General features: G+C 35.4%; 1 protein-coding gene across 1 annotated transcript in view; it reads right to left on the bottom strand.

The window, feature by feature from the left end:
* LOC150078557 (proteasome subunit beta type-2-like) overlaps positions 1 to 23,324 on the bottom strand; it is a 59,017-nt gene extending 35,693 nt beyond the window's left edge. Inside the window, exons 1-3 of the mRNA XM_090385429.1 lie at positions 23,194 to 23,324; positions 15,345 to 15,467; positions 2,380 to 2,450 (exon numbers count right to left, since the gene is read on the bottom strand). Of these exons, the coding sequence (XP_090241555.1) occupies positions 2,380 to 2,450; positions 15,345 to 15,467; positions 23,194 to 23,284 (285 nt within the window). The 5' untranslated portion in view covers positions 23,285 to 23,324. The remainder of the gene's footprint in view (positions 1 to 2,379; positions 2,451 to 15,344; positions 15,468 to 23,193) is intronic.
* Between the last annotated feature and the right edge of the window lie 226 nt (positions 23,325 to 23,550).

Here is a 23,550-nt window from a genome sequence, read left to right as displayed (position 1 = left end):
AGGAAGAGTTAGACCAGTCTGGCTTCTCGATAAAGCAGTAAGGACAGGCTTGATAACTCTATTATGCACCCCAGTATCGTCGAGCTGATCAGACGCCCAAAGCGGGCCAAAACAACCCATTTATGGAGAAAAGAGTGAGTTCCTGAACGAAGGAGAATTCCTGTAGATGAGCAGCAGTTCCTTAGCCGATGACTAATTCCAGTAGGAGTCTGATGATGCCCTATATTGATGATGATGGCCGCCCGTGAGCTGAGAAAAAAAAAAAGGTTGTGTAAAGAGTGATCCCCTAAGCTGTTATGTAAGTACCAGATAAGAGTTTTAAGCTTGATTTGAAGGAAAGGACTCTAAGGAATGTTTTAAATTAGTTGATAGTTGATTTGATATTGTTTAGCATAAAGGGAAGGAGAAAGTTCATAAGATATAGATATATGTACTTCGTCACAAAGATAAGTTAATAAGCAAGGAAGATTTAGATATATGTACTCGAGACTAGTATGTTTTAAGTTGAGACTATGTTCTATGCACATGTAATTATTTTGGAAGGGATAATTAAAGAAAGATTATAGCGGGGATTTATAAATCTAGGAAAATACACATATAGGTGTTATGCTCACTGCTGTAATCCCTGTTGGGAAGTTTAAATTGTTAGAAGACAAGAGAATGTTATGAGATGTAACCTAAAACAGAAGGAGAAAAGGCAGAAAGACATGAAGAGACATGATATATGAGTTGTGATTATCTTTACATCTTAGCACACATATAATGCTAGTCATTAACATAATACCCAATTGATGATGTATGATATATTCTTTTAATGTATATACTGTGAATAAACAATATTGTATATGTTTATTAAGTGTAGTATGAGTCATTCTGAATACTCAGCCAGTCCAGAGGAGACATACACGAACTTCTATTCCCCCAGAATCTGTGATCTTCTGTGCAGTATACAAGTCAGGTGTTAATGTGGAGGGGGGTAAATTAGGGGGAAATTAAACTGGGAAATACAAAGCTAAGAGAGGTGGGTCTGAAAGTTTAACGAGATTTATTAATTACAGAAATTATAATTAATAATAATAAAGGTATATACATATAATAAAAGTTTTAACATTCTTCCCCCCCACATCAACATAATGGTATCCAAAGAAGAATTTGGAGCTGTTTGTGATATCTGCAATTGATTATGGTATGAAAATGATGTAATATTGTACAAAGTAGAAAGTTACCCATTACTTCTCCTAGAATTTCCAACTGCAGATGTAACAACTATAAAGGATTGTAATACTTGTCAAGCATCTCTCAAAAATGATTCCATTCCAACATTTTCAAAGAGCAATGATTTCGTTTATCCTGCTATTCCACCTCATCTGCCTCGACTGGATTTAGTAACTGAGCGACTCATTTCTCCTCATATACCATTCATGCAAATTAGAAGACTAAGACATGGTTTAGGCCAATACAGAATTTTGGGCCAAATTATAAATATTCCTGTAAATGTTAATTCGATGGTCAATCATTTGCCCGGAGAATAGATGACGATTAGAAGAAGTAAGCATACCTAGCTTCGATTGTGTTGTTCAATTCAAACGAGAAGATCAACAAACTGGTGGCGTAGCAGTTTATCATAAGAGTGAAAATCGTACTCATGTTGTTACTTCTCATATGGAAGTGATTTATTGACAAACTGTTGGCAAATCCGTGAGTGTTAGACCTGTTGGAGACATTTGTGCAGCTGAATGCCTTCTTCCTGATGGTCAAATGATGCTGTCAGTAGTCATTTACATTTCACCTAACCAAAAGATCGAACACATCATTGAATTCATCCATTTCATTTTACTTCCTTACACAATTGAAGGAGCTGCATTGCTACAACAATTTTCTCACAAGAAATGCAACCGAATACCGATGATACTTAGTGGAGATTTCAACATTAATTTTGCAGGAACTTAATCCAAACCTTTGACTGATTTCTTAGAAAATAAATTTGGACTAATGTTAAATACTTCTAGCTCTGTATCGACTACTAATCATGGAACTATAAATGATGTTGTGTTCAACTCTTTACAATGCCAAGTGTATGTATTATATTTTAGCTATCACAAATCCACTGTAAGTAAATTGCCTATTGAACATGCATTGCAACCTCAAATTCATAAAACTGTCAAAAAAAAAAAATTAAAATGTTAAATATGTTTGGATTCTTTTCATACTAAACCCCTTTAACCTCGTCCAAGCGGAAGATGTTTTCAAATAAAATAAAATATCCTTCATGCGTACAGGGTACACACGGTGTTTTTTATTTTAAAAGAAGTTTCAACTTTCTGAAACAGGTTTACTAATTTACAAGATAACAATAATCACATCAAAACATCAACTTACCCTACTACGAAGATAGTCAGCAAGATTTCTACGAGTGAAATTAGCAGCAGCAGATGGTGAAAGTTCATAACCTGTAATACATTTTTTTTTTTATTAACTTTAATGTCACATATACTTCAAACAATTAAAATATACATGATTCCAGCACAGTGAAGCGTTCTTTATGCATCTCTGAATCCTTCACCAAAATAAGAATTTCAAAAATCACATAACTGAGTTCATTAGTAATTATAACTGAAACATAAAAGAATAACAAAGAAAAAAAAAAAGAAAAAAAAAAAAAGAAAAACAAAATTACAAGTATTACTTTTACTCATGATTTTGGTTATTTTAAGTTATTTCTTAAGGTATAGTCAAAAAAAAAAAAAAAAAAAAAAAAATTCAGAAATGGCTGTAAGTAAATTGCCTATTGAACATGCATTGCAATCTCAAATTCATAAAACTGTCGGAAAAAAAAAGAAAAAAAATCTTTTTTTTTTTTTTTTGAAATAATGTATCTTGAAATAATGTATCTCACTTTTTTTGAAATAATGTATCACTTTAACGGTGATCCTTACAAAAAGCTAAATGGAGGCAAATTGAGAGAGTAAGGTAGATGTTCCGAGGGATCTGTTTTCCAGTCAGAAATTTTTGAGGGGCTAAAAGCAAATAATTGGCAAGTAAAATTTTAATTAATTTATACATTCATTCCTGGAACCTTCTATCTACACCTCATATATAATCTGCTTGATAGTTAAAGATGTGAAAAATATACACATTTATGAGATGAGCTGATATGAGTAGATATTCAATTAGCATTTTCTTCACTGAAAAGCTTATGAAATCATCCCAACACCAAACTAAATAATGAGGAATGCTTCATTTTGATAAAACATGACTCACTGGTTAAATGCAGCTACTCATCAGTTCACTGAGCTTTCTTGATTTAACTAGCTAAATCCTGTGAAAAAATTTGAATAACCAGCAAAAAAAAATTCAAAATTATTCATTTTTTGATGCAAACTACATTTTAAATATTTTCTGAACACAACTGTAAAAAATCCATGTTCTATATTAAAAACACATTTTTAATTAATTTTTGAAATTAAAACCCCCTTTAGATCTGTTAGTGAACAAATGCAAATTTAATAACTACACCATTCAAACTTTAGTCACTCCTTTGACTAAAGGAGTGCATGTCAGAAACTGGAATGCTTGTTGCATGAAACATGAAGTGCACGTGTAAACAGTTTGATTCCAGATAATACATCAATATCACTAAGCAAGGGAGTGTTACCAATTGGAGGAGAGCATGACAGCAAAGCAAACTTACAATCAATAACTCTTCATGACATATGCAATCAACACGTGCATATAATTAGGTTTAACTTAATCATGAATTTTTCCTAAATGTGCGATAAATAACAGACATTTCTGGAATTTTTTTACAATCAATATCATACAATTAACATGGCTAACAAATCCAGTATTTCTTGTGCGAAAGTGGGAATTTAGTGTGAATGACGCTTAACACTTCTCACCATGTAAATATTCAGAAAAATTCTTTGTTTACAGGTTCTAAGTAATAAATACAAAAGCATGCCAATCAACTCAACAATCCTGATCACAATTATAAGAAAATTTCAAACCTACTCTATTATACATTTTTTGTGCGGGGGGAAATGGATATAACCATTCTGAATTTTGAATTAGATATGGTTACTATACTAATGAGAATAAAGTAAAATATTACAAATAGATTCTTATTTAGAGTTTAAGAATACTTCTAATTTACAGCTTAACACTGCAATATTGGTGAAAATAATGAGTTCATATTGTCTAGCTATAAACATGAGATGAACAAGCAAGGGTAAAAGTTTGACAGAAGAAAAAGAAACAATCATGGGATAATTACAGACAATCATACAATCCCAATATGTATGAGCATTATAATGTAATATATAACAAAGCTATTGATGGGGTAAGATGAGAAAAAGCTAGTTATGAGAAAGAGAGTAAATCCAATAGCTTCCTTAATTGGTAGTATTGGAAGGTCCACAGAAAGCCCAGCAGAAATGGTAGATGAGTTGAACAGCTACTCTTCATCAATATGTAGCTGAAAGCAAGGTCAAATCTCTAGGTGATGTTAAGGGTATAAATACAATAATCTCATACAAACATTTGTTAGAAAAGGATACTGAGATTACAGGAGGATAATGCTCCATGAGAAGATGGTATACATATATTCAGTTATAATTAAAAAACTGCATAGGAGTAAATCAAAACAGAAATGTTATGAGATCATCACTACACTGGAAAGATTCCTTGTGAGTCCAGAAGTGCGAAAATCTTCCCAGTTCAGTGAGTTTGACTTTGCAAAATTCAAATTTACTACTCACTGGACTTCAGGAGAAAATCGTGAAATCCATGGTTAAAGATGCCATTTAAGACTGAAGCCATTAATAGATCCCGGAATGGGATCTATCAGGGGTATCTTTAGGGGAGGGAGGTCATGCCTGACCAATCTGATAAATGAATATGATGCAAGTAACAATTCAACACCGCCCCCAACCTCTTTCATCATGCAGTATGATTGATGTCTTTTGAGGTTATGATGGACATCATGGCAAGATTAAATCTTCCTTACATTTCGAGGATACAGCTCGAAAACGATGTTCACAGGCCACCTGCTAGACACTGGAACGAACCTATTGGTAAATCTCTAGGAGGGAGTCCAAGTAGTCTGTATGACAGGGGCATTGTCGAGGCCACTTGTCAAAGCATCCTCCCCCCGTTTTGATAATTTTCACGTTTGGGGTTTCCATAAAAAAAAAAAAAAAAAAAAAAAGGAACTAGGTATATTCTTACCATGTGTACACCACATCCAAAAATTTCATTACTTCACACAGCATGTCTTTGCCACCTTTTCTTACTTGTGAATACACCATGAATTTTCTAACTAATGGAACTAACTTATCTGCAAAAAGATCTAAACCTTCCAAACACTTCTTGATTCATTTCACAAATATATAAGTGATGTCAGTTCTAATCTCAATGATGTCTATTTCCACTTACACTGACAAACCCCATGCACTTTTTCTGACAGATGCCTAGTTATCAGTTGGTTCAACCACACGCTCGTCTCAGTTGTCCGAATTATTTGCTGTACAATTACTTTCACTTAAAAGGTGGAACTTTTGAATATGTCTTTGGCTTCATATTTCATATTTCACTACCATATTCTGTCAAATTCATCTGTTGCCTCTATCGTTCTCCCAACTCCACTAATTAATTTGAACTCCTTCACTTCCTCTCTTTGAAACTTGACTTTCTCCAGTGCAACTTTCCTAACAGTGAGGTAATTTTCTTGGTGATTTTAATGTTCACAACTCCAACTGGCTTTCATTTTCTAGTCACACAGATTGTTTATTTACCTACCAGAATACCAGACAATACTAACCATGCAGCTAACATGCTTTATCTTATTCTGACAGGGCTAACAATATGTACAGCAATATGCTGTACATATTGTACTCTCCAATTTGTACAGCAGCCTTCCATGTGGAACAGTATCAAAAGCTTTCCTGAAATCCCAAGTATATGATATTAAAATTATTTTCGGCATTCAGTTCCTTTGGAACCACATCATAGTATCCAATCAAATTGATCAGACAAGACCTCCCTTTACCTCCCTATGCTGTGTCTTAACTATTAAGGTAGTCTTGTCTAGATGATCCTGCAATACTTCTTTAACCAGCATTTCCATTATTTTCCCTGGAACAAGTTAAACTAACAGGTCTGTAGTTACTTGTGTCATCTTTTGAACCCTCTTTGTGAATTGGTGATACATTTGCACACCTCCAGTCCTTTCCTTGCATTCCTTGGCCTCAGGGAGGTCCCCTGAGGCCAAGGAAGCTCTCATAATTATGGCTAAGGGTTTGCTTACTTCCTTTGCTGCCTCCTTTAATATAACTGGATGATTCCGTCCACCTCAGGTACCATCCTTATGTGTAACTTCAACAATTTCTCCACCACTTTACTCTCAGTTATTACAAAATCACTTAGCTCCCTGTTAAGTGTTTGATAAACTTCTGGCACTTCCCTCATTAAATAACTCCTCATGTGTGAATGTAGATGCAAAATACTCATTCAATTTATCAGCTACCTGAGCATGATCATCAATAGTCAACCCATCTATGTTAAGTGGTCCAATCTGATTCATCCATTTCCTTCTAGAGTTTACATAAGAAAAGAACTCTTTGCTGTTTTTCTTTCCATCCTTTGCCAAAGATTTCTCGTAATCTGCCTTCGCCTGTCTAATTTCCTTTGTGACTTGATTACAGACTAGCTTATATCTGCCATAGGCTTCTGTCACATGTTAATTTATATGTAACCCATGCATTTTTCTTCTTTGTCACATGTCAAATTAGTTCATCTGACATCCATTTAGGCCTAAACCTTGGACAACATTTCTTTGTTGGTATGAAAAGCCTTGTAGCTTCCAAGATTAATTCATTGAATGCATTTTGAATTTGCTGTTGGTAACATCATCAGTTGGTCCCACCACATAGAATCTAAATACTGTCTAAAACCACCGTAGTCTAGTCACCTTTACGAAAGCAAAAACCCTTCCCTTAACCCTTGATGGTAGTTACCTCTTTGAGTAAATCCCACTTCAGCACACTGAAGTGGGATTTACTGTGATCACTGCCACCTAGTGGTTCCTTTATCTGCACATCCTTGAAGCACGAAGAATCACTATTGATAATCAGTTCAAGAGTATTACTCCCTCTAGTTGCCTCCCAAACATTCTGCTGTAGAAAACAGTCATCCAATAAATCCACAAAAGCCTTGCTATTGTGCGAGTGACCAACCCACAAATTCCAGTCAATCTCTGGGAAATTAAAATCCCCTATTATAAGACACTCATTTACTGGCCCACTCTATTTCTCTGAACAATTGCTCATTATACTCATTTGGCCTACAACACATACCTACTCTCATTTTTCCTTTCCAAGTGCTTATGTCACACCAAACACTCTCAACATTGCATTGTCCACCAACATCAATTGGATTCACTTCCTTAGATTTTATGTGTTTCTTAACTAACAGCATAAACCCCTCCCCCCTTTCTGTCCTGTCTATCCTTTCTGTTCTGCACTGCTTATGTCTATGTGGGTTTAGAGGGGAACAGGTATTCTGTGGTTATCCAAACACTCAGTTTAAAACACTGATGGATCTTTCTATCTTTCAATATCTTTCTATTATGGAAGATTTAGAAGAAATCCGGTTGGCCTGCCTCCCTAAAATCCACCCATGCACACCTTCTCGATGGTAAGCCCTGTTACGTCAGTTAGGTGGCAACGAATGTGTAGAGTGATTCTCTTCAAGACGCCTGGTCAGCATGAAGAGGAAAAGACCAAACCCTCCAGCATACGACGAAACAAATGGCCCTCAGTTCCCAGCGGCTTTCACTCCCCCTCTTACGGCAGCGAGAGGATCAGAGTGAAAGCAGAGGGTGCTAAGAATCTCTGGGTACGATCAGGCTATCATGACGGAAACTGAACTTGGCCTGTTACATGTAAGATTGCTCATCAGTGAAGACAAGGATATTAGAGCTGGAAAAGGATTAGAAAATGTGAATTGGAATATCATCGGTTTGGCTGAAACAAGAAGAAATGAATCACTTATAAGTTTATCAAGTGGAAATCTGCTGTACACCAATGGAAACAGTGAAAGGAGTGAAGGTGGAGTTGCGTTTCTGGTCCATAAAGATTTAAAAAACAACATTTTGGAATTCAAAAGTACATCACCAAGGGTGTCAAGACTAATACTCAAGATTTCTAAGAGGTATAAAGCTAATGGTTATAATGATTTATGCACCAACATCGAGCCATGATGAGGAAGAGGTTGAAGAAATGTACATCAAAATTGAGTCTTCTAGGTGAGCAGAAAACTCACTACACCTATTATTATGGGGGGACTTCAACGCTAAGGATGGAAAAAGACAAAAAAAAAAAAAAAAAAAAAAAAAACAGAAAGGGGAACTATAGGAAATTTTGGAATTGGTGAAAGAAATGAAAGAGGTGGAAGACTTGTGGAATTTACAGAATCCCAAGGATTGTCGGTAATGAACACTTTTTTCGAGAAAAGGGTGAAGAAAGTGGAAAGTGGAAAAGGGAAAGTGGCCATGGAAGAGTCCAAATGGATTAACAACTAATGAAATCAACTTCATCCTCACTAACAGAAGATATATCGTGAATGATGTTATCGTCCTGAATAAAGTAAATGTTGAAAGTGATCACAGAATGGTAAGATGTACACTTGATATAGATGTAGGAAAGGAAAGTAAAAAACTGACTCGAGTAAATAATACAAAGGTCTTTGAGATAACAGAAGAGAAGAAAAAGCAGTATGTACTGGAACTTAAGAACAAGTTTGGGCTTTTGCAGACTGCTCAGGATCAAGATATCGACGAGGAATATTACAACTTACTGAAAGTGATAAAGCCCATGAAACCTACAGGGAAAAAGAAATCCAAAGAAGAAAAATTATTCAAGAAACACTTATGATGAACCGAAGGCGACAAATGAAGAGCAAGATAAACACTGATAAGGAGAAAACTGAGTATACTGAGTTATGCAAAGCAATTAGAAAGAGACTCAGAGAGGACATAAGAAGATTTAACACAATAAAAGTAGAACAAGCATTAAGACAAAAGGACTTAAATCAGCAGCCACGAGCAGTAATACAGAAAGACAAATGATACTGAAACTAAAGAATAGCGATGGTGTACTTATAAATAGCAGAGAAGACATAATTCAAATAGCAGAAAACTACTATAGAGATAATACAAAGAGAAAGGGAATGATGCCAGCAGTGGGGAAGATGGATCGCAAATTAGCAACACATACAACATACCCGATATTTTTCCTGATGAGGTAGAACATGCATTGAAGAAAATGAAGAATCAGAAAGCCCCCCGGGGGAAGATGAAGTTACTGTAGAGTTGTTAAAATTGGGAGGAAGAGACATAACACAAAAACTGGCAAGGCACTTCACAAAGTGCATTAGAAAAGGGGTGATGCCTAAAGCAGTGGAATAATGCAATTATAGTTTTGCTGCATAAGAAAGGAGATAAATCAGAAATTGGAAATTATAGACCAATTAGCTTGTTATCTCACATCTACAAGTTGTTCACAAGGGTCATTACTAACAGATTAGAAAGAATACTTGATGAGAATCAACCGAAAAAGCAAGCTGGCTTTAGGACAGTATTCTCAACTATGGATCACCTTCAAGTAATATCACTGCTAATGGAGAAAGCAAATGAATATAAAACACCATCATGCCTAGTATTTGTGGATTATGAAAAGGCATTTGACTCCATACAGCATAAGGCAATGTTTTGGGCACTGGAAAGACAAGTCATAGATAATCCATATATTATGATTTTGAAGAAAATATGAGAATGCTACCTCCTTTATTAGACTAGACAAAGACAGCAGGAAATTTAAAATCAAGAAAGGAGTTAGACAAGGAGACACAATATCTCCGAAGCTGTTTACTGCTGCCCTTGAGGAAGCTTTCAGACTGGTCGCAGAAAGGAGTCAATGTGAACGGAGAGTATTTAACCATTTACGATTTGCAGATGACATTGTGGTCATAAGCCATGATCCCAAAGAATTAGAGGAAAATCTTAATCAGTTATGCACAGTTAGTAAGGAATTTGGACTAAAGGTGAATATAGCTAAAACAAAAGTAATGATGAACAAGTATGCCACAGAAAGGGAAATAATGTTTGAAGGAGCAGTAATTGAAAAGATGGAGTCATATACTTATCTGGGACAAGTTATTAGCTATAATAATGATAAATGGCTGGAAATCAAGAGAAGAGTAAATTTTGGATGGACAGCATTCAGGAAATATAGTCACATACTGAAGAGCAATATCCCAGTTTGTCTGAAATGTAAAATAATGAACCAATGTATACTCCCCACCATGACTTATGGAAGTGAAACTTGGGCACTCACCAAAGAACGGAAGAGAAGCTGCAAACTACACAGCAAAGAATGGAACAAATTATATTGGGAATCAAGAGAAACACATGGATTAGGCAGCAAAGTCAAGTAAAGGACATTCTTATCAAAACTAAAGAAGTAAAATGGTCCTGGGCAGGACACATAGCTCGAATACATGATGACAGATGGACTAAGAAAATCACAGAATGATGGTACCCAAGAGGAGCTAGAAGAAAACCTGGAAGACAAAGGTGGAGATGGATAGATGAAATTCATGAGTTTGTGGGTAGTAAATGGATGGCCAGTGCTCAAAACAGAAGGAACTGGAAAGTTGCTGGAGATGCCTTCATCCTGCAGTGGATTGAAAATGGCTAATGATGATGGCGGCTGTTTTTGGTGACTGATAGTTATGATTGGCTAGGTATGGTTAACCGTATTTGCCTCCTTGCTTCAGGATATGCGACTTTATGCTCCACTTATGGTTTGTGGGTAGTAAATGGATGGCCAGTGCTCAAAACAGAAGGAACTGGAAAGTTGCTGGAGATGCCTTCATCCTGCAGTGGATTGAAAATGGCTAATGATGATGGCGGCTGTTTTTGGTGACTGATAGTTATGATTGGCTAGGTATGGTTAACCGTATTTGCCTCCTTGCTTCAGGATATGCGACTTTATGCTCCACTTAATATTTCTGGATTTTTTTGCCCGTTTTCCAAAGGTCACATGCTTTAGAAAATGCAGGATGGCTTCCTTTACAGTTTGGGCGAGTAGGAGCAGTCTCCTTGGGAATGCTCCTTAGAGCCACAAATAGGACACACGACATCGCCTTGGCATGCTGTCTGAGAAAGGCCATACTTTTAGAACTTAGAGCAGCGAATGGAATTTGGGATGTAGGGCCAAATCTTGCAGTTTAAATAACCTGCTTTAACAGAAGGTGGAAGAGTCCACCTTCTGTTAAAGAAGGTGGACTTTTTTGACATTTTAAGAAGGTGGACAGAAGTCCACCTTCTTAAAATGTCAAAATGATGGACCTGGTTGGTCCATCATTTTGACATTTTTAGGTTGCCATCTTTTTTGGTCATTATTCTATGTGCACTTTTGGTTCCCTGAGCTCTTGTATTATCTCTTTTTCAGAGACAGATAGTAAGTTCCATTTGCTGATAATGCCTTTTGAGATGTTCAGGGTGTTATGGGGCGTAACTGACACTGAAATACTGTTAAATGATGTTAATTTTAACAGCTTCTCAGAATGAGTTGCCTTAGAAGTTTCAATTAGAATGTATCCAGATTGGAGACTTTTAACCATTTTAGGAAATCCACAAACCGATTCTAAACATTTCTGTATTAGAAAAGGCAATACTTTGCCAACAGGTCCTGGATAATGAACTCATTACCCAGGCAACGTCTTTATTGACGTTGGCACATCAATAAAGATGTGCCAACGTCAATGCTGGCATGTCTTTATTGATTTTCTATCTGTAGTCGCTTCGGACGATTGGAGTCATGGTGAATGTCAGGAATTTCTGATCTTGAGCTCGAGAGCTCTAAAAGTGGATAATTGCTTATATCCATGATGGCTTCTTTTGGTGCTGGATGGGGGGGGGGGGTGTTTTTACCACCCAAGTTACCGGCCCCGCTGCGGGGAGGCAGGAGCAGTGCCTGGTTTGACCAACCGTAAAGTAGTAGGGGTTAGTAATAGAATTATCAGAAAAAGAAAGGTGGCTTTCCTTTCTTGCTCTGTACAAGTACTTTTGTAACAAGGGCAGTTATTAAATAAATATATTGCTTAACAAGATGAACATAAAAGAACTATAGATCACTTTTAGGAAATCATACTTAAATCACAGAGAAATCGCTTAGTCACAATCGCTTGGTACCTGGGTCCTCGATCCACTGGTGATATTCTGGCTTATGTTACACATCTATGGTCAAATTCAATGGAAAAGTTTGGTGAAACTCAAGCAGTTCTTGACATTTCAAAGGCTTTTGATCGTATTTGGCATAAAGGTCTTATAAATAAGCTTCCATTTTATGGTTTTCCAACTGTTTTTCATAATTGGATATCCAGTTTTCTCTCAGACCACTCACTGTGGGTGACGGTAGATGGTTCTGTTTCTTCTACCTTCACCACCAATGCTGGTGTTCCCCAAGGTTCAGTTCTTTCTCCCACTCTTTTCCTCTTGTATATTAATGACCTTTTTCCACTGGCTGGAAATCCTATCAATAGTTTTGCTGATGACAGCATAATGAATTCCACCTTCCAGTTTGAGAAACCTTGTCCTTCACAACCAGCTTCAACTTCTCGAATATTAACTACCATTTTCTTAAATGATAATTCTCCAATAGGGCAAAGATATATTGCTTCCTCTATATCTAAAAAACTGGGTTTTCTCTTTTGCTCCCAGTGTTCCTTTTCTTCCAAACAGCTGTTCACTCTGTACAAATTGCAAATCCACACTACCATGGAATCTGTCCTTACATCTGAGGTGGTGCCCCCAAAACCTATATCTGGGTTCTAGATTCCATTCAAAAGAGGGCAGTTAGGTTAATTAATAACTCATCTCTAATAGTTTCCACTCTGTTTCAGATATTCTGTTTCTGCTGCATGCTTTTCTATAGATGTGGGTACCATTCTTTTGAATTGACTTCTAAACTTCCCACTCTCTCTTCAAAAGCAGTTTGAACACGTGCCACAACCAACCAAATTCCTTCTTCTTCCTCATTTAGACATTCAACTTCCATTTTCTGGAGCAACTGTCCTTCCTATTTCTTTAAAATTACAATCTACAGAAGTTCAAGTCAACGAGTGTCTTCTCTGAATCCATGCATGTACCAAGTACTATAGTTTCTAATACTTTTCATGTCTGGGGGTTTTCATTAAAAAAAAAAAAAAAAATCTGAAATTATATACATAAACTTTGGGTCTAACAAAATCCAGTGAAAAAGAGAAGTCATTTATACACATTCATATTTTTATAGTATCCATATGCTACTGTTTTTATTTCACTTGTCTTTTTGAAGAAATTGGTATTACTCACAATCCAAAGGAGTATTCTCTTTTCATAGATAGTTGTTGTATATTCTCACTGCTTCACAACGGGAATATATTGCCCCAATTTATTCCTGTTCTGCACTTCTATATTAACTAATAAGTAGTCCATGAGGGTTAATTATACCAAAAGAGGAACTCAAGGATATGGTCTTTGTGTACTTGGTCCACACAGCTGTGGATCAAGTACACAATCTCTCAATACCTTTCAACAAAAATGATGCCTTTGAATTCTCACTGAAAGTTTTACAAATCATTGTTAGTTATCATGAAAAAATTAAAAATGTTGGATCAGTTATGAAATGCTACTAAGTCTTTTTAGTTTATTATCAGTGTAAACAAGCAAGTGTTGTATTTGCTGTCTCACTTTGGAAAGAGCTACTATATTGCTGGACTTTTGAAGCATTTGTGGTTTGTGCACTAGCTATAGTGCACAAACCACAAATCAGTTACCATTAGCACACGGCAGCAGTAACTGTTTGGCTCCTGTAAATTGTCTACCACAGCTGAGCAAAACAGCGATATATACAATTTGGAAAATAAAATTATACACATCTGTAAAGCATTACATATCTGAAATATGCTTGTGCTCAGGATACAAACGAAAGATAAAAAATAATAAATTTCCATATATTCTTGATACCAGCTGGGGACAGAAGAGATCAAAACTCTTCTTTTGAATAATCACCGAGTTACAGAAATTTTCTTTTTACAAAAGAATATTACTGTAACACTCAGTGATTATTCAAACAGGCACAATAAGTGTAAGATACATTTAATGAGAGCATGATACAAAATCTTGGCAATTCTGTTACAGGTTATTGATGTAATAATCTTTACAACAATAAGGAAGACAATGTCTGAATTTGTGCACAAAGAAAACCAATGTGGTCACACAACATAAAGAACATTTTGGAAAAAAAAAAATCATATATTCTTTCTTTGATGGCAGTGCATCTATTAACAAAAGTTCAAAGAAATTTATACAATGGCAGCAGTGAAAACTTCCAAAAACTGATGTCCAATGAACTTTGTGTAGAAGTAATATGTAAGGTTCGATTCTGCTCCTATGCGCAAGCCAACCAAAAAATAATATTAAATAAACTGAAATAAAATAAAATAAGCTTAAAATACAACTGGAATTATTATTAGCATTACCGGCCAAAAAATTAAATAAAAAATCCTTATTACCCTGAGTGAGTGAGTGAGTGAGTGAGAGTGAGAGAGAGAGAGAGAGAGCGCGCCCCTGGGGATTTTGCTACCATTAGAGATGAAAATTAAAAAGAATATGCTGACAAGGTGACTGAAAATTGTGAAAAAATGGGACGCAGAATGTCAATCAAGCTCCATTTACTTTCACTCACCTGGAAGTCTTCAGACAAAACCTGAGCAATGTTATTGAGGAGCACAAGGAGACATTCCACCAGAACACAGAACCAGTGGAGAAAGGGGACCAAAGAAGGCAGACAAACTACAATGGGCCACTATATCTGTCCCTTGGTTCATAATGGCCACACTGACCACAAAAGACAGACATTTGAATGTATGTTTTTTAAGGAATTTTTCTTGTTTAACCCAAGGAGGGTTTCTACTTTTTTTATTATTATTATTTTTTTGCTTGTTTACTTGCAACAAAGAGGACTATGTTTTGCACTTGTGTACAGTAATTATTGCATATTTACTTTTCTTTCATTTCTAGGCAAACCACTTTAGCTATGCAAAAACTAAGGTCAAATTCAGAATCAGCATATCCAAATTTATAAAAGAAACTGAACCTTTTTGAATTAATGAAATGCTGGAGGGTGCATATTTCTATGAGCAATCTTCCAGGCTTTACTGACATTCATTGTGTACCTTAATGAAAACATCACAATAAAAACTAGAATATTTTTATTAGCCTCAAATCTCATTTCACTTACCATTTCTCATTTTATAGAGCTGAATATTCTTTTCAATGAATTCTGCAAATTGTACAGTGTCCCCAACTTCTCCACTAACTGCCATTACCAAATGATCGCTTAGTTTATATATCTTATTTTCGTCTGGAGAAAAAAGTGAAAAACATATACACACACATATATAAGAAAACAAGAACTATTTAAAAAAAATGTGTAAAGCTATGTGATTATAGAGAAAAGTGTAAGAATGCTAAAAGCAAATATTAGTGCCCAGAATATAAGAAATAAGCTGGTTAATAATACTGCAAGGAAAAGGTAAGAGCATCCTGAGCTATAACCGAAGGGAAACCTCTAAAAAAAATAAAATTATTGCTAATTATCACTAAAAGTATTTTGGTAAAAAAAAAAAGTATTAGTAAAAGCATTGAACAGTAGCACCATTCCATACATCCAAATAATAATCAGTAAAGGCTGTCTGTTCGTGATTGCTACTTGTCAGTACCCACAGGACCTAAGGATAGGCCAGAGCAATTTAGCAAGAAAAAGTAATTTATTAACAATTTAGTTAGTATTTTTATTAGTATTTTGATGTACTAATTTTACTTTACAGTTCTTCCACTTTCTATTGGCTTAGTAATTCATCCTGAAAAAGGCCTCTGAGGTTGGGTAAATTCATATCTTGACGATAAATAAGCTCATACACCAACCATTAATTGAAATAGCTCTTTACTGTGACTAAAATTTACAAATTAAAATAAACTAAAATAAAATATTTACAATAAAATTTAATGTATAAAATAAAACTCCTATGATACACTATAGAAGGATTAAAACTAATAAAATCATTGTGATAAAATTAAAATTGCCTAAAATAAACTGGATTAAAAGCGAAAACTGAAAGTTCGGGATAGGAAATAGAAATGAGCGAGGAGAAGAACTCTTGAACTTCGGCAAAGAAACTAAACTATTCATCACCAACACACTGTTCTACCACAGATCTCAACAAAGATAAGTATACATGGATACTGCCAGATGGAAATACAAAAAACTGTATCGACTACATTTTAATAAATAAAAACTGGAAATCATCCATTCAAAACGTTAAAACTGTTAGAAGTACAGATTTTGACACCGACCATGAACTGTTAGCAGCAACAATTAAATGGAAATTTAAAAATATGAAGCCAAAGAATAATAGAGCAACATTAAATATATCACAATTTGAAGAAGATAAAAGAAAGGAAATTGATGGGAAAACACTACAAGAAAAATTAAAAGATAAATTATTCATTATCTGTGGAAAATATATGGGAGAAAACCAAACAATTGACTAAAGATGTAGCCTTAGAAACCTTGGGAACAAAACCAAAACATCCTAAACAAAGAAGGGAAAAATATAAAGTCAAGACAAAAGGGAAAAATATAAAGTCCTAAAAAACAAAATAGACAACCTATGCAAAGCTGCTAAAAGGAAATGATTGTAAGACAAAGCAAAGCAGTGCAAAGAGGCAAATAAATGTCACAACTCTAAAACAACTTACCGGGTTATAAAGGAACTCTCTAAAACATACATCCCGAAACACTGACTATGAAATATAAAAACAGGAAACACGCAAGAAATTTTTTTTTTCTTTTTGAGCGGCGGATGCGAAGACAGCAGGAGTTGCAAGATAATAGGCACATTAATCTCCCAATGACGACTTATAACACCACTTCTTGTCACTTATTTACGACATGCAAAATATCTGTTTATACCTATTCTAGTTATTACTTAAATTTTATGATTTCTGGTTGTTTTTTTTTTTTTTTTTTAAATTTGGAGTCTTTAAGTGTCCCGGTTAATCGAGATTCTGCTATATTTATAGAAAAGTCTATCCTTTTGCAGGGGAATGGTATGTGCTTCATATAAACGAGTACTTTGTATAAACTGAGTTTGTATTAACGAGATTTTACTGTATTGCCAAATTAGAGAGTTGCAGAGACACTGTTGATCGTAAATAATTTTTGATTAATTTTAATTTTGAAAAACTCCGTTCGAACGTTGAGAGGAATGGAAAATTGAGTGCAGAAATACAGCATAGAGTGCAATATTGATGGTTGAACTGGAGAAAGATGAGTGGGGTGCTGTGTGATAAGTAAATTGTAGAATGAAGGGAAGAGTGTATAAAACTGTGATTAGACCCGCATTGATGTACAGTGCTGGACACGGGCGATTACAATGGCCCAGGAGAAGATGGAAGTGGCGGAGATGAGGATGCTAAGATGGAAGTGTGGTGTGACAAGAAAGGACAGGATAAGAAATGCTACATCAGAGGTACAGTTAAGGTGGGCCTCTGAGTAAAAAAATGCAGGAATCTAGATTGAGGTGGCTTGGACATGTGGAATGAAGAAGTGAGGAGTATGTGGGGAAGAGGTGTGCAAAGTTGGAGGTGATAGGGAAGAGGAAGAGGGAGAGACCTAAGCTGAGATGGAAGGACAAGGTGGCAGAGGATTTAAACGAGAGAGGATGGAGGAGAGAGGAAGCCCAGGATAGGGAGGAATGGAGGAAAAGAATTAAGAACGGAAATGTCGACCCCATATAAACGTGGGAAGAAGGCAAAGATAAAGAAGAAAAACTCCATTCACCTGAGGCAATTGAAACTGGTAAAGTTCAAAAAATTCTTAATACAACTGCTACATTTGGAAAAGTATCTGCAAAATCGTTTTTAAAAATATATTGTAACAATTCAAAGTCATGCTGTGTCCAAATTATAACTGAAGTCTTGTCTAGATGATCCTGAGAGTGCTTCTTTAACCAGTGCCTCCAGGGAAATCCTGGAACAGAAGTTAAACTAACAGGTCTGTAATTACTTGTCACCCTTTGATCCTCCTTTGTGAGTTTGGGTCACCCCTGAGTCCAAGGAATCTCTCATAATTACGGCTAAGGGTTTGCTTACTTTCTTTGTTACCTTCTTTAATATAACTGGATAGATCCCATACCAGGTGCCTTTTTTATGTTTATCTTCAACAATTACTCCTCCACTTTGCTCTATTATGACAAAATCATTTAGCTCACTGCCAGAATTTAATACATCTATGGCATTCCCCTCCCTGAATAACTCCATGTGTAAATGTTGATGCAAAATACTCATTCAGTTTGTTAGCTACCTGAGCAGGATCATCAACAGTTGAACCATCAATATCAAGTGTACCAATACGATTCATACCCTTGCTTCTAGAGTTTAGATAAGTAAAAAACTCTTTGCTGTTTTTCTTTGCATCCTTTGCCAAAGATTTCTCATAATCTACCTTTGCTGCAGAACCTCCATTGTGACTTGATTACAGACCAGCTTATATCTACCAAGGCTTCTTGTCACCTGTTAATTTATATGCATCCGATACATTTTTCTTTTCTGTCACATGTCTCATTGGTTCATCTAACATCCATTTAGGCCCAAACCTTCAACAATATATTAGTTTGCCTTCAGACTTATAAGTGAATTACAATATCATTCATCCCATTTTCTTAGTCCAATACCGAGACAATTTATTAAATGATTTTCAAATTTGGAAGTCTTTTTAGCATTGTGTTGTCATAGAACTTTAATTTTTTTTTTTTTTTTTTTTTTAACATTTCAATGATACAGGGGGTCCCTGGTATCAGAGTTCCAACAGTTATGAGGATTTATTATTATTATTAGCCATATGGTGCAAGGAAGCCTGAGGCTTATGCTGCACCAGCCAAAAAAAAATTTCGGAATTACCCTGTGTGAGAGAGAGAGAGAGAGAGAAGTAGAGGGGATTCATCAAGAAAGAGAAGAATGATGATATCCAGCTCAGAACCCTGAGTGCGCCAAGCCCATACTCACCAAATGTGAGCCCCTGGGGTTATTTTTAAATATTAAGGAATTAAAGGAAGCCCTTGGGAAAATTGACCAAGCACTTTAATTTTTTTTTTGTGAGAATGCCCCTCTTCATGATTGTGCAGCAAAAGTTAAGCGCAAAGTTAAAGTCATAACTAAATGCTACGACACAATTTTATCTGAAAAAATATGGCAAGAAAAAAAAAAAATACTCAACTATGGATTCATTCTTTATTCGTAAAACTGAAAATTTGTGTAACTTCAGTAAACTTTACTTAACCTTACATTTTTCAACATATTATAAATAAAAATAAAAAACAACATATTATAAATATAAATAAAAAATGTCAAATAAAATACAGTTCCTTCAATCCATTTTTCACTATGTACATAAGTGAAAATTACAAATTACGAAAATTTAGTCCCCGTTCTAAGTGGAAATTTCTGGAACCAATTATCCTCAGATAACGAGGATAATTGTACAACTGTGTTTCATAACTTCTAAGTAACCATACGCATTACCTTCGAGTTTACACTCGAAATTTCTTTTTTTCGAGAACCTCCTTGGACTCATGGGAGGTTCCCACTGACTGGAGATGTGCAAATGTATCCCCAATTCACAAAGGGTGATTGAAGGGTGACATGAGTAATTACAGACCAGTTAGTTTAACTTCTGTTCCGGGTAAAATAATGGAGTCATGTAAAACAATGGGTATGTTAAGGGAAAGTCTTGTCTGACAAATTTGACTGGTTATTATGATGTGGTTACAAAGGAACTGGATGCAAAAAATAATTTTGATATCATATATTTAGATTTCAGGAAAGCTTTTGACACTGTTGTGCATGGAGGACTATTGTACAAATTGGAGCAGAATGGTATTAAGGGTAAGCTGCTACAATGGATAAAAGGATGGTTAAGTGGGAGAAGACAGAGGGTGGTAATCAATGGGTGCTGCTCTTCGTGGACTAATGTTATTAGTGGAGTCCCACAGGGTTCAGTGTTGGTCCACTGTAGTTTTGTATATTTATCAATGAAGATATATCAGGCTTAGTGTCGAAGTTTTCAGATGATACAAAAGTTGGCAGGGTTGTTAATGACAGTAATGGCAGTGTGCTACTGCAACAGGATCTAGATAATTTGGGCTAAGAAGTGGCAACTGAAGTTTAACCTTGACAAATGCAACGTACTGCATATGGGTAGAATTAACCCGAGAGAAAAGTACCAACTGTGTGGTACTACACTTAAGGTGGTAGAAAATGATAAAGACCTGGGAGTAATTGTGCAGTCAAATATGAAGTTTTCTGAGCAATGCACACAGGCTGCCAGGGCAGGTCATGGAGTTTTGTCAATGATATATAGGAATTTTGCTAGCAGGGAAAAGGAGGTGATTGTCCCTCTGTATAAGGCAATGGTCAGGCCACGCCTTGAGTACTGCGTACAGGTCGGGAGGCCTCATTTTAGGAAGGATGTCGATTTGCTTGAGCGGGTACAGAGAAGGGCAACAAGATTGAGGTGCCTAGTCTCCAGCCACTGTAAATTGCAGTGGCTGGAGACTAGGCACCTGCGCAGTGATCTGATTGAGGTGTATAAGACCTTGAATGGGTTGAGCACGCTGAATTTTGATGGGATCCTTCCACTTGTTCAGATTACGAACCTAAGGGGGCATAAATTCAAATTAAGAAAAGACAGATGTAGAATAGATGTGCGGAAATTTGCCTTTAGCCAGCAGGTGGTTAATTGTTGGAACAAACTTCCATCTGTCGTTGTGGAAGTTGATAGGTTGAATAAATTTAAGGAGGAACTGGACAGGCATTTGGAGGGAATGGTGTGATTTTTCTTTTTTATTTGGCTGATGCTGCATAAGCTCATACACTTGCTTTCTTGCATCACATGCCATTACTACTATTACTATTAATGGCCAGGCTTGTTCTCCCTAGTCCGATAAATCGATATTTCGCTGTATTTGTAAATATATAAATATATAAACTTAAGTGAGAATAATGATTAAAAAATAAAATAAAAAATAAAATTTTATTTTTTATTTTAATCATTATTCTCACTTAAGTTTATATCTCTAGCGTCATGTAGAGGAAAATGCTTTTGCTGCCTCTGATGTATGCTTTACCCCATTTTTATGCAAGATTCAGTTTTCAATTAATTCGAACATTATTCAAATATATATACAGGCATACCTCGAATAACGAATAGGATGCGTTCCACGAAATTACTTCGTTAAGCGAAACTTCGTTTTCAGAGGTAAAAATACTATGGTCAGAATAGGGATACGTTCCTATGTAAAGAAAATGAAAAGCTTTTTTTTTCGAACAAAGAAAAGTTTTATTAAATAAACAGTCAACTTACAAAGTGAAATCACATTTTAAAATATGAGTCTAAAGTTGATTGCTTATGCTTTTTTTCTCTTTCATTTAACAATTGCCTATACGGAGTTATTGCATTTAACACTGATCGCTTAACAATAAAACTTCTTCCTAAGTCAGGATCATTTTCACTAAAAAAATTTAAAACGTTTTCAATGTCATTTAAGCACCTTTTTAAATCTTTGGTTGTTAACACTTTTTTGGCAGGAACTTCTTTAACTTCGTCTTCATTATCTTTGTCTTCGTTGCTAACAAGGTTTTCTAAATCTTCCACTGAAAAACCATCATCTTCTGCATTCAATAAATTTCTAACATCCACTTCATCGACATTTTCGAAACCTATTGATTGAGCCATCTGGATAACTTCATTTCTAATTTCTTGGATGTTATTTTCTTCTTCTAGTACAACTTCTGGCCATATTTTTCGCCAAACTCCATTTAAACATTTCTTAGTGACTTCTTTCCAAGAACTATCAATGTTTTCAATTGCGTTTTTAATGGTGCAGTTTTTCCAAAAAGTTTTAACTGTCATTTCCTCTTTATCCTCTAGTTCAGTTAAATTGCTTAATGTTCGATGCAGATAAGCTTTAAATGATGCTATTACTCCCTGATCCAATGGTTGAATCAGGGAAGTTGTGTTTGCTGGAAGAAACACAACTTTGACAGGAATGCATGTGTCCAACGTGTTAAGATCAGTAGGATGTCCCGGAGCATTGTCTAACAACAAAAGAGCTTTTTCTTCAAAGTTGTTTAACAGTGGTTAACAAACCAATCAGTAAATAACTCCTTGGTAACCCACGCTTTTCTATTTGCTTTCCATATTACAGGTAAATTCATTTTTGTTACCTTTTAACGCCCTCGGATTTTCTGAATGGTAAACTAATAACAATTTTAATTTATAATCGCCAGAGGCATTTGATCCAAAGAGTAACGTTAAACGGCCTTTGGCTGCTTTGAACCCAGCAGCTGATTTTTCTTCAATAGAAATGAAGCTTTTTGTTGGTAGCCGTTTCCAGAACAAACCGCTTTCGTCAACACTGAACACCAAATTTGGTGGAAAATTTTCACGTTCAATTATTTCCTTTAGTTTTTCTGGAAACTTATTTGCAGCTTCTCCTGTTAATTTTACACTATGAATCCTGGCCCGTTTTTTAAATTTCTCGAACCAACCACGAGAAGCCCCAAAGGTTTCCGTAATTTCTTCAGTTTGTTTAGATTTCAGGTGATTAAACTGGAATATTTTTTTTATGTTAAATGGGGCTTGAAATTGCGGACTTCGTTATATCGAAGCTTCGTTATCAGAGGTAACGTTAACCGAGGTATGCCTGTATATATATATACACATACATACATATAAAAACAAACGCTGCCTAATTTAAGTTTTTGCTATATATAGGCAGATCATCAAACATTTTTCAACAATTAATTTTGGACCTTAATGAGCTTATAGACCTCAATAAATGCATTTTTCTGAATTGTGGTTTTTATTTTATTTTAGAACATCTTAACACTCTAATAATTGATATAAAAAAACAAAATCGTTATAGTGTGCTGTGCAACACGCGTAAAACCGACGTTAAAACTACTAGTAACACAGTTACATATAATAGTGAAATAACTTAAGTTATATGGAAATACGAAGTTCATACCAGTTTTAATCACAATAATGCTAAAAGCATCAGTCTTGTCTGCAGCAACAAGAACAAAATCTTTAAATGCTATACCTAACAAGCACTCCATAACTGAAACGACTTGGATACTCTGTCAGATAAAACAAAAACAAAAAAAAGCTGAATCATGTAAAACCTGGAATTTCCCTGTAGTTTACTAGACATACTCAAACTTTCCCTTCAGAAATATTTCCCTCTACTATCTACTATCCCCACATAATCAAAAATATTCAAAATAGCTACTCTAATCTTAGTAAATATATTATGAAACTAAAAAGGTGTATAATATTAAATGTAGTTTGGCGCTGTGCTTTAAAATTCTACATATTAAAATCC

Source organism: Mastigoproctus giganteus, chromosome 11 (genome assembly GCF_048544385.1).
Source record: "Mastigoproctus giganteus isolate SK-2022 chromosome 11, ASM4854438v1, whole genome shotgun sequence".
Classification (NCBI taxonomy): domain Eukaryota; kingdom Metazoa; phylum Arthropoda; class Arachnida; order Uropygi; family Thelyphonidae; genus Mastigoproctus; species Mastigoproctus giganteus.
This window is presented reverse-complemented; position numbering and strand designations above follow the sequence as displayed.